This window comes from Sarcophilus harrisii, chromosome 6 (assembly GCF_902635505.1).
Source record: "Sarcophilus harrisii chromosome 6, mSarHar1.11, whole genome shotgun sequence".
Classification (NCBI taxonomy): Eukaryota; Metazoa; Chordata; class Mammalia; order Dasyuromorphia; family Dasyuridae; genus Sarcophilus; species Sarcophilus harrisii.
This window is the reverse complement of record NC_045431.1, coordinates 26,709,061-26,724,487: the sequence shown is the minus strand read 5'-3', so window position 1 is coordinate 26,724,487 and position 15,427 is coordinate 26,709,061. Positions and strand designations below refer to the sequence as shown.

Genomic DNA, 15,427 nt, shown 5'->3' with positions numbered 1-15,427 from the left:
ACCTTCACCAAGCAGCCATTTCACTGGCCCAGGCCTGCTCCAACCCAGGCGGTGGGTTGGGTGAGTGCTCAGGTTCTCCCCTCTGCCCGCCACAAGGCTGAGAACCAGCCGAGCCCAGAGGGAGGCTAGGCTGTGCTGACCACCGGTTCTAGAGGAGCCGGACCATTGGCTGCCCTCTGGACTCGCCCTCCCTTTACGGGAAGGACGCCTGTCCCAGGTTGCTAGGGCCAAGGGGACAGCCCCATACGTCCTAAGGCTGGTTAGCTCTCGCCCTCGGCCAACGCCGAGAGCTCCTCTCTTCTCTGTTACCTTCAGACGATCAAGACATTCAATGTGTGCTCAGAACCCAGGACCGTGATCCGTGGGGACGGTTTCAATAAAAGGCCTCCCGGCTTCCACGCCGTGCCCGAGGCCCAAAACTCCGAGTTCGAGATCAGCTCTCCCCACCACGGGGGTCTTACCTTCATATCTGCTGGGAGAATCGCAGCCTTTCTGCGGCGTCGCCACTCGGAGGAAGATCTGCTGCCTCCACGAGTGCCGCCGGGTCTTCAGGGGACTCTCACTGCTACCGTCATGGTGCTGTGTCTTGGACTCGTAGTCCCTGCGGTTAAGGACAGGGTGACCGGTTGGTGACTGAGCAGAGCTCCTCTACAGTAAGGCTGCGGAGCTTTGGAAGGCTCAGGGTTAGAAATTCCCCCTGGAAGCAAACATTCAAGCTGATCCCCATTCACTGAGGGTGAGGCACGGCTACCATGGCCGGGGCCACACAAGGAAGGGGGACCTTCCCAGGGGTTCTTTCTCAGGTTAAGGGTTGGGGCTTCTTAAACTTTCTCCATTTGCGACCCCCCTTTGCCTGAGAAATGTTTATATGGCCCCGCGTTTATAACATAGGCATACAAGTCAAACATTTATTGATAATAAATCATGATTTTGTGACCCCCACATAGGGTCGTGACCCCCAGTTTAATACGCTTTGGGCTCCACCTCTATCCAAATTCCTGTGATTACAAAGAGCTCCTAAATCTGGTTGAGCCGGGCTGTGCTCAATTTTGGAAAGATGAAAGCTCACCAGAGACAATTACGAAAACTTCTGCTTGTGATGTTATCTACTCATCAATGTGCTTTGTTCTGAACTGAGCACTTATGAAGCAACTGGTTACTTGTAGAAAATCTAAACTCTGCACTTGTGAAATAACTGATTATTTGTAAAAAAAAATCACCTAGAAAAAAAGTCAGGGAAGGAAGCACTTATAAATAAATATATGATGCCTGAAGGAGTATTTTAATAACAGGTGAATTAACACTGGCTACACAGGCCACTTTTAAATGAAGGAATTGTGTTTTATTATTATTTGCTGAGGCAAATGGGGTTAAGTGACTTGCACAGGGTCACACAGCTAGGAAGTATTAAGTGTCTGAGACCAGATTTGAACTCGGATCCTCCTGACTTCAGGCCTGGTGCTCTATCCACTGAGCCACCCATCTGCCCCAGAAATTGTGTTTTAAATGTTTTCTTCCTATGCAGATAACTGTTAGTCTCTCCCTCAACTACCTCAAGTACACCTACCAACTGCCTCAATTACTCTTGTGTACAAGAGTATCCCAAGTGAATCCCAAATTTGTCTATATCTTACCCATACCTATCCCCTTAGCTCTAATCCAGTATTTCGACCTATCTACGAGATAGTTCTACCTGGACAATCTATCAGCATCTTAACTTTAAGAAGACCAGAACTTAACTCACCTTTTCCCCCCAAACCCAATCCTTCCAGCATCCCTATGGCTGCTGTCCCCATCATCCCAGTAAGTCTGCTTAAAACTTCACTGCTTCCTTCTCCTGCTCTTCCTCAACCCAATGGCTAACAATCTCCATCCTTTCTCTCCCCACAATAACTGTTAGCCCTGGGGAATTTATTTTGGGCAGCTGAGAGAAGGATGAATTGTAGAGGGAAGAGGTCCGAAGCAGAGGCACTAATTAAGTCGTTCCCGTAATTCTCCCACAGAGCTGAGGAGGGCACGCTTGAACTGGAACAGAAAAAATGGCCAGATCTAAGTTATAGGAACGTGGCGTCCTTTTGCTCAAAATTTTTTGGTAGCTCCCTACTGTGTAAGTGAAAAACCTATTTCTTAATTTGGCATCCAAGCTCTACCACAATCTAGCTCCAATCGGCTTGTTTGAATTTATTTCACATTATTCAATTCAACAAATATTAAGCACTAACTGTATACACGAGCCACCGTGCTAGATGCTGCCTTTCCATACTTAGCTCTACCTCCCATCAAAATGGATTCCTACGAACCATCATCCACGTTCACCCCAAACTCTGCTTTTTCCTTGTTGATTCTCATGGGCTCACCCACAAGCCTCCACCCAAGCTTGCACAGAGATCAGCTCGCTGCCATCTCCTCCACAAAGTTGTCCTTGCTGTCCCTAGTTTACATTGGATCTCCTTGTCCTCAACCTGGTCTCCTATTGCTTTGGATCCCCACAGACACCTGCCACTTTCTCTCAAGTTCATCAAGCGTGGGGACGACTTTGTTTTGTTTCTTTGGTCTTTGCTTTCCCAAATCTAGCTTAGCTACGTGATGAACCGTCCCTGAATCAGCCTTACGATATTTGTCATCCAACAAAGAGTAAGCAGTTCCATGTAATTTTTGGATACAAAATAATAAAAAAGCAGTGGTTCAGTAATTTAAAAAGATAACCCAGAATTCATCATCCAAGAATGATATCAAGGGGCCAAAGAACTTGTTTTGCCAGCGTTGGGGGCTATTTTATAACAATAATGTGAGAATAAACTCTGGCTTTGGTGATGTTAAGGTGGCAGAAGAGCCCAGATGCATGTAAAATGTATTTGGAAAAATCAACCCTGAAAAGAGAAATACAGAATAGTTTCTATCAGTGATTTAGCTGCACTAGAATATTAAACCAGTAACTACCCCCATGACAGCTTTCAGAATTCATTCAAACACAGTCATTAAATTTTAAAACATCCAGCCTTGATAGCTCCAGAGAGAACCCTACCTTTTTGTGTTCCTAAAGTCAGATGTGTTATTTTCATCTACAGGAGCCAAAAATTTGAGAAAATTTGGCACAGAGGAAGAAGAATGAAGTTTTTTCCGCAGGGCATTGCGATAGGAGATGCTAAGAGTTCAGTTGAAAAAGTAGAGTTTAGGATAAAGAAATGTAAAAATACAAAGCACAAAATACAAAGCTTCAAACTAAGAGAAAGCATCTGAGCTTCAGTTCCAGCAAGGATAAATAAAACAAGCAAGAAAATGAGAACTTTACCCATCTCGTTTGCTTTTTCACGTTTCAGTTAAAAAAAATTCAACTGTGATTAAGTGGGATTTGTGGAACAATAACATACATGCCATAGCCCATCTCCCATTTCTTTGTCCTTTTAGCTGAAAAAGTATTAAAGTCATCTTCAGACCAGGAATTTTCTCAGAAACTATAAACACTATGTCTGACAGGTCACCAAGTTATCATTATGACAGTGGAAAATGGTGACAAACTGTTTTTAAAAAGCGTTTTCCTTCATTTCCTACTGTTTAATTAAAAACAAATTACTCAACATAAACAGGCTGAAATGCAGTAAGAAACATGGTTCCCGGTCATTCTGAGATGGACAATTCCTCCACTTTGCAACTCATCAGCTCTCTTTAGGCTTAATTCAAACAAAGGCAACAAACGTCTCCATTTTTGTGCTCTCACCTCTTTGGCACAGCATTCCCACTCTGTTCTCCACTTGAATTATGTTTTAGGCATTTTAAAAAATTGGGTGAGGAGGCTGAGGGATTAAGACGAGGAGGTGGGAGAGCAGGAGCCGAAGACTGACCTGAACAGCTTTTAGATTCATCAACAGGTGGGTTCAAGCTAGACAGCAGTCAACAGAGAGAAAGGATGGGAGGAAGGGAGAGAAAAAGAAGAGAGGACGATGGAAGGACAAAACAGACAAAAGGAAGAACACGGGTGAGCTTTCTTCTCTCTCGTTCCCATCCAGCGCCAGTATCTGAATGTTTCTCACTGCCCGTCACCCACCCTTCATAGCTGGGATTTTCAAAGCAGTTTTTAATGAGAAAGAGGTACAGAAAAAGTCTGTTAACTAAGTGGGGGAAGCAGTCTTCCAGCTTTATGATAGTTTTCTACACCGGCTGGAGGTGACACCTCCTCCTCCCCCCAAGTTGTGCTCAAATACAGGTTTCTGGCTCAAGGCTCCAGGCAACAAACACCGAATTCTCATTTGCAGAACATGAAAGAACTAAGAGCAGCGCTTTTGGCTCGGCCTGCTGTAAATAAGGAGCCTTGTCAGAGGGAGGAGATAAACTGACGAGAGCCACGCAGCCGACTCCTGGTCACCGAGGGCCCTCTGCCAGGGGACACTGTGCTGGCGAAGGGGCAAGGCTCCTGCCACCTCAGGCCGGCATGTTGACAGCGGCTCTGGAGGAAGAGCCGGAAATCCGCCCACAAGAACGTTTCAGGGGGAAACAGGGTGGGGCAGCGAGGGAGGAGAGGCTGCTTATGGGCAAGTTTTGGAGACAAAGGCTGCATTAGGACCTGCTTCGCTTCTATGGTTACAGTTACATGGTGAAGTCTTTGGAAGCAGGGGAGACGACGCTGGGAAGGTGAGACTTTCTCCCCAAAGTGCTTGTGGGGATCCCTAGGGTGACAACATCCCTCTACCGGCATGCTGGTCTATCCCAGTGCAGTAGCTGTGGCCCTGCTCCCATCAGGTAAGTAATGGGGACGCCTACAGTCATCAGTGACTGATTCACACCATTTTAGAAGGTAAGGAATATTTGGGGGTTTTGTTTGTTTTTACTAAGGCAGTTGGGGTTAAGTGACTTGCCCAGGGTCACACAGCCAGGAAGTGTTAAGTGTCTGAGACCAGATTTGACTCAGGTCCTCCTGACTTCACGGCTGGTGCTCGATCCACTGTGCCCCCTAGTTGCCCTTTGGGTTTATTTTTAAACTGGACTTTCAGGATACTTCTCTCCCGGGGTCGCTGGCAGGACCAGTGACCTGGTCCTGATACTTTGACTAGAGTCAGAGTATCAGATAAGGAGCCCAGAAGGATGAGGAGAACGAGCACATTTCCTTTCCTTCCTCACTTTTCTCTCCCTAGGAACTTAGAAGTGAAAAAAATAAAGCTAGCCTGAGAGAATAATGCAGCTTTAGACATAGGAGGAGCCTTGAAGAGATTACCCAGCTGTGGCGCAGACCACCTTTTCCCCCAAACAATGAACACAGAAAAGAGAAATAGGACAGGATTTGGAACCAAAAGGACCCGGGTTCAAATCTGAAATCTGCAAGTGACTATTTGTACGGTGACTTCAGGTTCAATGCAAAACGAGGGGCTTGGATGAGATGCCTGAGGGTTTCCCTAAAACTCTGAGTCTTCGCCCCTTTCCTGGAGCTGAATTCTCTCGGTGTAAAGATGGCAAGGAGGCCGAAGGGAAGGCCACACCTGCCCAGATCCAGGGCGAGGGCCCTCTCCACCCTGTCAGACAGCCTGTGACCTTGCGATGCCCGCCTCGCCACTGTTGTGGGGGCGCTGCATCGAGGTCACCGCCTTGTCCAATGAGACAAATTTATTCTGTGGGGCCAACAGGTATGTACCAAAATGTGCTAAGTCTTTTAGTCTCTCGGGGGAACAAGTATCAAATCATACAACGAAAGGGTATTTTCTAACTTTTGTCCTTTTTTCTTCTCTAACTGCCTCCTCACAATTTTTTTTTAACAGTAAAACACTGAAATGCATCGACTGATATAAAAAAGCATCATAATTTTACTTGGAAATAAACATTTCCATTCTACTCTGTTCACTTTTCCTCAGACACAAAAGCATACAGCATTACCTGAGGGGGCCTGTCTCTCAAGGTTCTCGGGCACTTCCAGCATGGACAATGGGAAGTGAGTAGCGTTTGCCAAGCATGGCTCTGTGTCCTTTTACCCAGGAGAATGGGGCAGAGAAGGCAGCCCTTGCTCCACAAGCTCCTCCATGAAGAGCTGCAGGGGCCTTGGGGCCTAAAGGTCAGGAGGGGGGTCTAGGCCGCACAGAGCCCCTTCCCCCTGGCTTCCCGCCTGCCTTGAACATACCTGCAGTCCACAGACACACAATAACCGGAGGCTTTTAAATAAATCTTACTTTGGTTCATGAGGAGTCTCTGTGCCCACTGAGTGGTACCTCATAAGTCTCCTCTGGGCAGTCCCCGGGGATGCCTCGGGGGGCTCCGGGGACACCTGGGCCTCCAGAGGGTAGTGACTCAGAGTGTTGGCCCGCCTGCGAAAGTCCTGCCGGGGGGACGGCTCGGCTGCCTCTTCGGTCAAGGGGCTCTCAGAGTCGCTGGAGAGATCGACCGAGGATTCCAGGTGCTGGAAGGAACCTTCTGGGAGCGGAAGAGTCTCTTTTTCACCCACAGACAGCTCCTGGCAGGGAAGCAGCAGCAAGAGAATGCCCTGTGAGAAAGGACCCTATCAGCCCACCCACGCCACAAGTGCCTTTCTAACTAGAGAGGCCGAGACTAGGCCGGAGGTCGGTCCTGGGCTGGCACAAGCCACGCCATCAACACCTCTCTCTATATTTACAGAGGCCGAGGCCAGGCTGAAAGCCAGTCCTGGGCTGGTTCGAACCACACCATGAATGCCTCTCTAATTATAGAGGCCGAGACCAGGCTGGAGACTAGTCCCTGGGCCGGTGCAAACTCCTCATGCACTTTTAAATGGAAGAACTGCTGCTTCTTGGAGTGCAGGAGGAAGTTTTTTCACTTGGGAACTTCTCGAGCTGATGAAATCAGAGGTCTGAATGAAATGAAAACCCTCAATGACACTGAATGAACCTCCTCCCTCCCCCAAAATAAGGGAATCTATAGCAGTATCCTAAGTTTTACTGTATATGAACCAAAGCCCTGGGGGAAATGTTCTATACCACTATCTTGAAGAAGGAAGAGTGTGCTATACAACTGTATTACATAAAACTGCAGGCACCGGTCTTTGGAAATAAATTGGACCTTTATGACATAGAAGAAATTATCCTATGAAGAAATTCCACTGTTTAAACCAACTATCAAGCCATGTCCCTCCTACCCATGTCACCTCCTAGACCAGAAATGTCAAAATTATCCAAATTAAAATTTAACTGAGAAATAACAAAATAGAGAAAAATACCATAAAACAGATGTTACAATGTGATTTTCTAGGCCAATATGCAGCAGATCCTCGGGATCTTTACATATGATTTAGGGAAATACTGTAATGTTGAACCCGTGCCTAGAGATTCAAGTCAATTTAATCAACATTTATTACATTTCCCCTCAAGAATATAACACTGGGGCCAATTCCTCACATCCTCCAATGGTGCTGGATGTAGAGTAGGCACTCACTCCTTTCCAATGATGAGCTAAATAATATTGTATTATCTATGCTTTCTGAATCAAGGCATTAAAAACAACCAAGACTCAATCAAAACATGAAAATCAACCCTGAACAGCTGCAAAGGACGAGCCAGTCAATGTACCATCCCAAGAAAGGAGTGTTCCAAGTTCCACTTAATATATAAGAAAATTACTTTGTGCTGTTGGAGCGTTCCAAGTTCTACTTAAGATGTAAGAAAATTCTTTTTGTGCTGTTTGGAAAAGGCTGGGTTCATCCTCAGGAGGAAAAGGATCCTCCACATTTTCAGCTTTCATTTGTTTTCCTATGCTGCATTAACTACCCTACACACCTGTTACCCAAGAAAGGCTTTTCATCATTAATTCTTTGAAGCATTATACGAAAATACCATCCAAACACCCTATGCTTCAGAGAAACTTTTAAGTTAAAATAAATCTTAAAATGTTATCACCAATAATGTCATCAGCATCATAGTTTTTAAATACTTACACAGCATTTTAAGATTTGCTTAAATACTCTTAAATACATGATCTGATTTCAGCTAAGGGTTTATAGTGTTCCCCATTTTACAAATGAGGAAACTGAGGTTTAGTTAGAGAGGTCAAGGGATCGAGCTCCAAAGTCTCACAGTTAGTAAATGTGAGACAAGAGTCCAAACAAACCACAAAAAAAAAAAAAAAAAAAAAAATCCACTAGATTCAGCTAATTACTTACGACTTAATGATAAGGAAAAAATACATTCATCAAACCAGAATAACTAGAATTCAAGTGATTCTTCTTATAAAAACCTCATTTTCCAACTCAAGCCATTGAGAAGGCCAGGTTCTTTTCAGCCAGTGCCTCTGGCTGACCTCCCTTTAAGAGTCCTTACTATCTTTGAGGTCATGTATAAATCTGGCATGCGAAGCAAAAAAGAGAAAGAGAAAATTGGAAGAGACAAATACACAAAAAAGGGCTGGAGGGCTAAAAGTGTGAGCTTTGCACATACTCCGAAGTCTGGAGTGGGAAAGAGAAAGGAACAAGGTCTCCTCAAAGGTTCCCTGCATTCAACTGTTAATCTAGATTCAAAAGACTTCTGCCCAGGAAACTGTCCTCATCTCGACAGTCAGAGGGCTCCAACGGGCACCCTGGGGTGGAGATGTACCAGTCTCTCAGGGATGGTGCCCTCTGGGCCCCGAAGAATTCTGCTGGCCCTGCAGGGTGTTAGAGGCAAAAATCTTCCACTGCTTGTGCCCAGGGGTGGGGGGCAAGGCATCCACTGCTTGTGCCCAGGGGTGGGGCAAGGCGAGGCCACCAGCTCCCAGTTTAGCTCCACAAGGGACAGCCAGGCTCCAAAGGCGCCCACAGACCCGGGGAACCAGAGAAAGCACCAACTAAACGGGATGAAATCATTGGTTTGCAATCACAATATTCCTGGCAGCAGATGCCTCGAGCTAAGCTATGGCTTTGATTTGCTATTTAACGTTAATTATGTTCATCATAACATTCAGAGTATGAATGGCAGTGAGGCATTAATAGGAATCCACACCCCATTTCTGGAGGTTTTTCAGTTATTTCAAAGATGGCAGAATCCCTCTGGTGGGAAGAATACATTGCTACCATCTGCTAGATTAGATCTGGATTATCTAAACTGTGATCTCATTTGTTTGCTTGTTGAGGGCACAGCCATCTGTTCTTAATGTCCAAGTTTTTGTTTATGTAACAGAAGCCTTTGAGAATTCTCCTTGGTTAAATACAAAAAGTGCAGAAGCTTCAGGTACACACACACACACACACACACACACACACACACACAAACACACCTCTGTGTGGGGGTAAAAATCCACAGCCCGCTGCTCAGACACTGCAGGCCCCAGTGCACATGGGCTGATTACTTGTGAAGGTCCCGCCACAGGGAAGGGGCTTACTTTACTGGCGTTGCTGAATGTACTCGAACCCGAGCTGTCCAGATCCACACTCCCAGAAGGCTCCGGCAACCCTCTAGCTTTACTGCCCTACAAGAAGAAAAGCAAGGGGAATGATGATGTGCGACGTGTTTCTCAAAGAAGAACCTTTCAAAACTCCTTCATTTAATGCCATTTAAAATGCCCAGAACAATGCCAGCCAACTGACCCAACAAGCGGTCATAACAACAGAAGCTTTTTTGCTCCTCACAACAACTGAGTGAGGAAGGCGCTATTATGGTCTCCATTTTACAGATGAAGAAATTGAGGTCACAATTTCCCAGGGTTTCACATAGCTAATAAGTACTGGCACAATTCAAACTCAGATCTTTGTGCATCAAAGTGAGGGAAATGATTATCAATAATCAACCGCTCGTGTAAGGGGGTAGGGACCCAGGGATTTTTGCCCAGTTGGAGATTGGGCCAGGGCAGCCTCGGAAGGGCTGATGAGGAGACTGTGTAAACTTTATCCTCAGTCTTGGGCAGGACCCCACCCAATTAGGAAAGTTTAATTCTGATTAAAGAATGAAGACCTTCCTATCTGGGTGGCTTACATAAGCAGGCTGGGGGAGAAGAGATTCTTTTGCATAGACTGCTGGCGGCAGAATGATCTGGTGTAGATGAATGAGTCTCTTTGTCCCAGGAGACAAGAGCAGTCAAATTCTCCCAGTTTCTCATTAAAATTAGCCCACTTCTCAACATCATATGCATTTTCTCATAAATTAAGGCTAAAAGCCAATTATTACAGGTTTACAATATATAATGGTACCCATCAATTAGGAATTCTTTTTATTTTCAAAGTCATTTTCAGTTCTATTACTTATTCTTATGAAAAAGAAATCAATGTTTTCCTTCTTTCAGACTTCTGATTGTTTTAGTGGTCACTACTACACATGATGAATTTAGATTAAATAAAACATAATAATCCTTTTCATTCACCCTCGAAACTGTTTTGATATAAAAAACAAGTCAAAACTAATATGCTTACCCGGGATAATATACTTTCTAAGGATTCAGTCAACGACCTCTTTGCTTTACTTTTCAGCATGTCAAGCCTAAACCGAGCGGCACTACTTGGCAATTCATTTCGGACAGTCTCCGCTGCAATCTGTGATGCCTACAAATGGAGAGAGAAAAGTGAGTTAAAGATTAATCTGTGCACACCTGCACATTTAAAAAATCTCCAGGGTAGAGCTTCTCCGATCAAATTAAATTCTCTACAACAAGGAAGGAGAATCTTCATTCTTCACTGGGCTTAATATATATTTCTCAGAAAATAATCTCTCCTTTGAAAGTTGTTATGGATGCTCCATTAAGTTTAAGATAAAGAATACTAGACAAGCTGTGGACAGGAATCTTTCAGCTAATTAGATTTTTAAAGAGAAGTGATAATTTACTCTGAAACTAGAATCAGAAACACTGATTTGGCCACCTAAAAACACCTCGTTCTCAATTGTTCTGTTTCCCAAAATGCTTTTTTTTTTTTCATTTATTTTTTTTTTTACTAAAGCTTTTTATTTACAAAACATATGCATGGGTAATTTTTCAACATTGACCCCTTGCAAAACTTCTGTTCCAAATTATCCCCTTCTTCCCCCACCCCCTACCCAGATGGCAGATAGTTCAGTATGTGTTAAATATGTTAAAGTGGGTTAAATCCAATATATGTATACATAGTTATGCAGTTATCTTGCTGCACAAGAAAATTCGAATCAAGAAGAAAAAAAAAACTGGAAAAAAAGCAAAATGCAAGTACACAACAGAGAGAGTGAGAATGCTCTGTTGTGTTCCACACTCTGTTCCCATGGTTCTCTCTCTGGGTGTAGATGGCTCTCTTCACTGAACATTTGGAATTGGTTTGAATCATCTCAATGTTGAAAAGAGCCACGTCCATCAGAACTGATCACTGTATAAATTATTGTTGCCATGTACAATGATTTCCTGTTCATTTCACTTAGCATCAGTTCATATAATTCTCTTCAAGTCTCTCTGAAATCTCTCTGGTCACTTCTTACAGAACATCAATATTCCATAGCATTCCTATACCATAACTTATTCAGCCATTCTCCAACTGATGAGTAGCCACTCAGTTTCCAGTTTCTTGCCACTACTCGTTTTTTTTTTTTAAGTATTTATTACTTTCATTGAACATAATTTGATATTCCTTAGCCATTAGCCAATGCCAAGTAGTTAAATATTTTAGATTTTTCTGAGAAAAAAAAACCCTTAACTTTAGAATTTTTTAAAATTTGTACCCTCAAGTGACCATTCCCTAGTCACACTCTTTTAAAAGGCTGAGATCTCTAAAATAAGTAGTCGTCCAGTGGTGTGAAAAGAAAACTGAATTTGGGCCTAGAGGTCCTGGTTTTGAATCACAGCTCTCTTCTTTCCTCACTATCTGTTGGATCTTGCACACAAGTCCCTTCAGTTTTGTCATCTATAAATTTAGAAAGCTAAAGTACATACGGATCCTTTCAAAGTCTAAACCTAAGATTCTACTCCCAGTAAATGTGTAATGTATGCTTCTGGATGGATACAAAAGCATTTAATTAAAAATGCTAATCCACAAAAGATTTCTTGTCTTCTCTTCTTTGGTTGCACAAGTTGTAAATCTAAGCTCTCTGGTATTTAAAACAATTTTTTTTTCAAATTTCAATTTTTTCAAAATAAATAAATAAATATTTTTCAAGTATATTTCAATATAATTTCTTTCCCCAGCAATCCTATGTATTTTATTTTATGCATTAAAAAACATGACACTAAAAAGGGTCCTAGTCTTTCTTGGACTATTGGAGGGGAGTGCATGACATAACAGAAATTAAAAATCTCTGCTTTAAGGGATGGCCTCAATGTAGGGGGGAAGGAGAGGGATATATGAAAGGAAGGCGATGTAAAAAACTTGAAACATGTCAAAAAAAGATGACGTATTCTTGTACCTCTTCTTTCTCTGCAATCTTTACTTTGGTCATCTCATTCTCTCCCAAGCAAGTTATGGCATCTGTGGATGACTTAGAAACCTGGCCTTCATCCAGGTTTAACCAATATGTCCTAGAACAGAGTTACATGAGCACCTCAAATCACTACGGCCCTTCCCTACATACAATGAAAGCTGTCCTCACATCCCCCTCTAAACCTGATCTTTCTTAGGAGCAGAGGCGGTAGAGAAGCCTGAAACAGCAACAGCAGCAATAGTAGTAGTAACAACAGCAGAAGCAGTGGTAGGACAGTAGTAAACATCAGCAGTTGTAATAGTAAGAACAGCAGCAGCAGCAGTAGTAGAACAGTAGGAGCAGCAGCAGTTGTGATAGTAGGAAGAGCAGCAGCAGTAATAGTAAGAACAGCAAGAGGAGCAGCGGTAGTAGTACTCCAAAGAGCAGCAGCTGCAGCTACAATAGCCAGCCTTTACACAGGTATCTATTATGCAAAAGGCACTCTGCTAAACTTTATAAATCTCTCTTCAAGCCCGAGAGGCAGATGCGTTTATTCTTATCACCATTTTACAGATGAGGACACTGCAGCAAACAAGTTAAATGACCTGCCCTGTATCACACAGTAGCCAAAATTTTAAAATTTAGTTACACATCCAAATCTGAATTTCACCTCAGGTCTGCTTGGTGCCCTACCCATTGTACAACTTAGCTGCTGTAATTAATTTTTTTAAAGTGTAAAATAAAATATGTGGTAATAAAAGGAAACCAATTATATGCTGAAATAGCAAACTAATTTTTTTAAATAGAAAGTTCAAGAATGCCAGATCCCTAGTACATATTTGATGAATTAATGAATGAATATATCCTTTCAAAGCCATTTCCTCCATTATTAAGTTAAGCTCAATAAAAGTGCAAGAAATTTCCACTTTTTTGAAATGAGCAGAATCAGGACTGTACAGCATCCATCAACATTGTGTGATGATCCACTTTGATTGAAGCAGTTCTCAGAAATATGATGATCCCCAAGTATAAAGGACTCAGGAAGGACAATGCTATCCATACCCACATAAAGAACTGATGGACTCTGAATTCGGATCAAAGTATGTATTTTTCATTTTAATTCTTTGTGGGGTTTTTCTTTTGATCCCTTTCCTCTTTTACAATTGTGACTAATGGAAACACGGTTTACATAATTGTATATATATGACCTATATCAAATTCTTGAACATTTTAGGAAGAGGGGTGGGAGGAGAAGAAAAAAATCTGGAAGTCAAAATCTCATAAAAATGAATACTAAAAATTATCAACATACAACTGGTAAAACATTTAATATTTTTTTAAAACTCCACTTTTGCTTATTTTTCTTATTTTACAAGCATATTTAGTTTTAACAAGTGCCTGTCTGGCCTGGAGAGAGAAGGGAGTAGAAAGAAATTCCCTACAAATAGGCCTCAGGGGCAAGGCTTTATTTGATTCTAATACTAATATGTATTTTCTTTTTTTTATTATTATTATTAAAGTTTTTTATTTACAAAGCATATGCCTGGGTAATTTTTCCAACATTGATCCTTATATAATCTTTTGTTGCACATTTTCCCCTCCTTCCCCCACTCCCTCCCCTAGTTGGCAGGTACTCCAAAACATGTTAAATATGTCGAAATACATGTGAGATCCAATATATATGTATACATATTATGTACTTTCTTTACCCACTAAGTTGAGATAGTCTAATTGCCTTCAAAAACACAGAGTTTTCATAAGATAGCTGTAAAAAATTCTATGGATTCTTTTACTCTTTATGGGAAATACTGGCTGAAAGACAAAAATCTAAAAAGAAGTAGGAGTTGATATAAAAACTAGACGCTTTTCTTTTTTTTAGTCAGACAATAAGAGTCTTCAGGTCCCTAAGGCAATTCATTTATCTAATTGCTTCAAGGAGAAAAAATCTAAGCCCTAATCCTGAGCTCCAACTAAAAGAACAAATTTTATTTTAACAAAAAGCACTTACCATATTTAGCTTGATATGAAGAAAAACTACATTGCTACAGCAAAAACCACTTAGGAGATTTTGAATTGAGGGAGGAAAGTACTCTTTCTAGGAAATTAATCATCTGTCTCGTGTTTGCTATATTGTACACTTCCTCCTCACTACCCCAACGCTCTCTAAAGGAGAAAAAGCAAGGGCAAATTCAGAAATAATGTCAGAATGATCTTTGTTGCCTGCCCACTGAGTCCATCAAACTCTCCCAAGCTCACCCTTTAGCACCTCTCCTTTGAGACTCCCACAACACACACTGCTCACTCATTCTGAATGACATCATGAATCCAATGTCGGCTGGTGGGGTCCCTTCGGGCTACGTTCCTTAAAATCCTTGGGTCTACCCTACTCTCTCTACAGTAACTACTGAACCCGCGTGGTCCCCCCCTTGATCACGCCGACAGGGCGCTACTTTGATTTTGGACAGCTCCACAATCACTCTACGTAGTTAGATGACATTGTATAAATTAGTTGGGTATAATTGTCATTTTTATTATATTGACTCCGCCTACCCATGAACAATTAACATTTCTCCAATTATTTAAATTTAATTTTGTTTTTAGAACTTTGTTCATAAAGTTCCTGGGTTTGTTTTGGCAACCTGAGAGAGCAATTTCATTTAAAAGGTTAGAGGTTAAAAGCCAGATTGCAGAGGATGTAGAAAAAAAGTAAAAGGAGCAGAAGTGGAGGCAATAAGTGTGGACAGTTTTTTCAATGAGTTTAACTGGAAAAGGGAAGAGAGATAAAGAGACAGTAGCTAGTGAGCCAGGTCTGCTCTAGTGAAGCTTTTTAAAAGGATGGGGAGGCATGAATGTGTTTTGTGGTAGCAAGGAAGAACTCGATATATTTATTCCTCATCCCGTAATTTTACAGATGAGGAAACTGAGACCAAGAAAAATAGATTGGCCTGCCCAGGGTCACGTGGTGCCCAGGGCTCTGCATAAGGGGCAGAATTTGAATTTAGATCCTCTGTTTCTAGAAGCGGTGCTTTTCATATTGGTAGTAAATAACAAAGGGAGGTTTTTAAATACAAGTCTCATGTCCCCAAATCCAGAATGTTTCCCATTTTTCCTTGTAGATGAATTGGGTTCAACTCTTTATTTCTGGATTTGTCACCTAT

The 15,427-nt window shown here is 42.3% G+C and overlaps 1 protein-coding gene across 8 annotated transcripts in view; it reads right to left on the bottom strand.

The window, feature by feature from the left end:
• TBC1D1 (TBC1 domain family member 1) overlaps positions 1-15,427 on the bottom strand; it is a 224,040-nt gene that overhangs the window by 81,931 nt on the left and 126,682 nt on the right. For 3 of the 8 annotated variants that reach the window (XM_031941268.1, XM_031941269.1, XM_031941270.1), the window contains 6 exons: positions 10,328-10,456; positions 9,199-9,390; positions 6,153-6,433; positions 3,719-3,880; positions 3,026-3,145; positions 462-601 (listed from right to left, as the gene is read on the bottom strand). In XM_031941268.1, coding sequence (XP_031797128.1) covers positions 462-601; positions 3,026-3,145; positions 3,719-3,880; positions 6,153-6,433; positions 9,199-9,390; positions 10,328-10,456 — 1,024 coding nt within the window. The remainder of the gene's footprint in view (positions 1-461; positions 602-3,025; positions 3,146-3,718; positions 3,881-6,152; positions 6,434-9,198; positions 9,391-10,327; positions 10,457-15,427) is intronic. The other 5 variants (XM_031941272.1, XM_031941273.1, XM_031941274.1 and 2 more) reach the window with 5 other exon arrangements.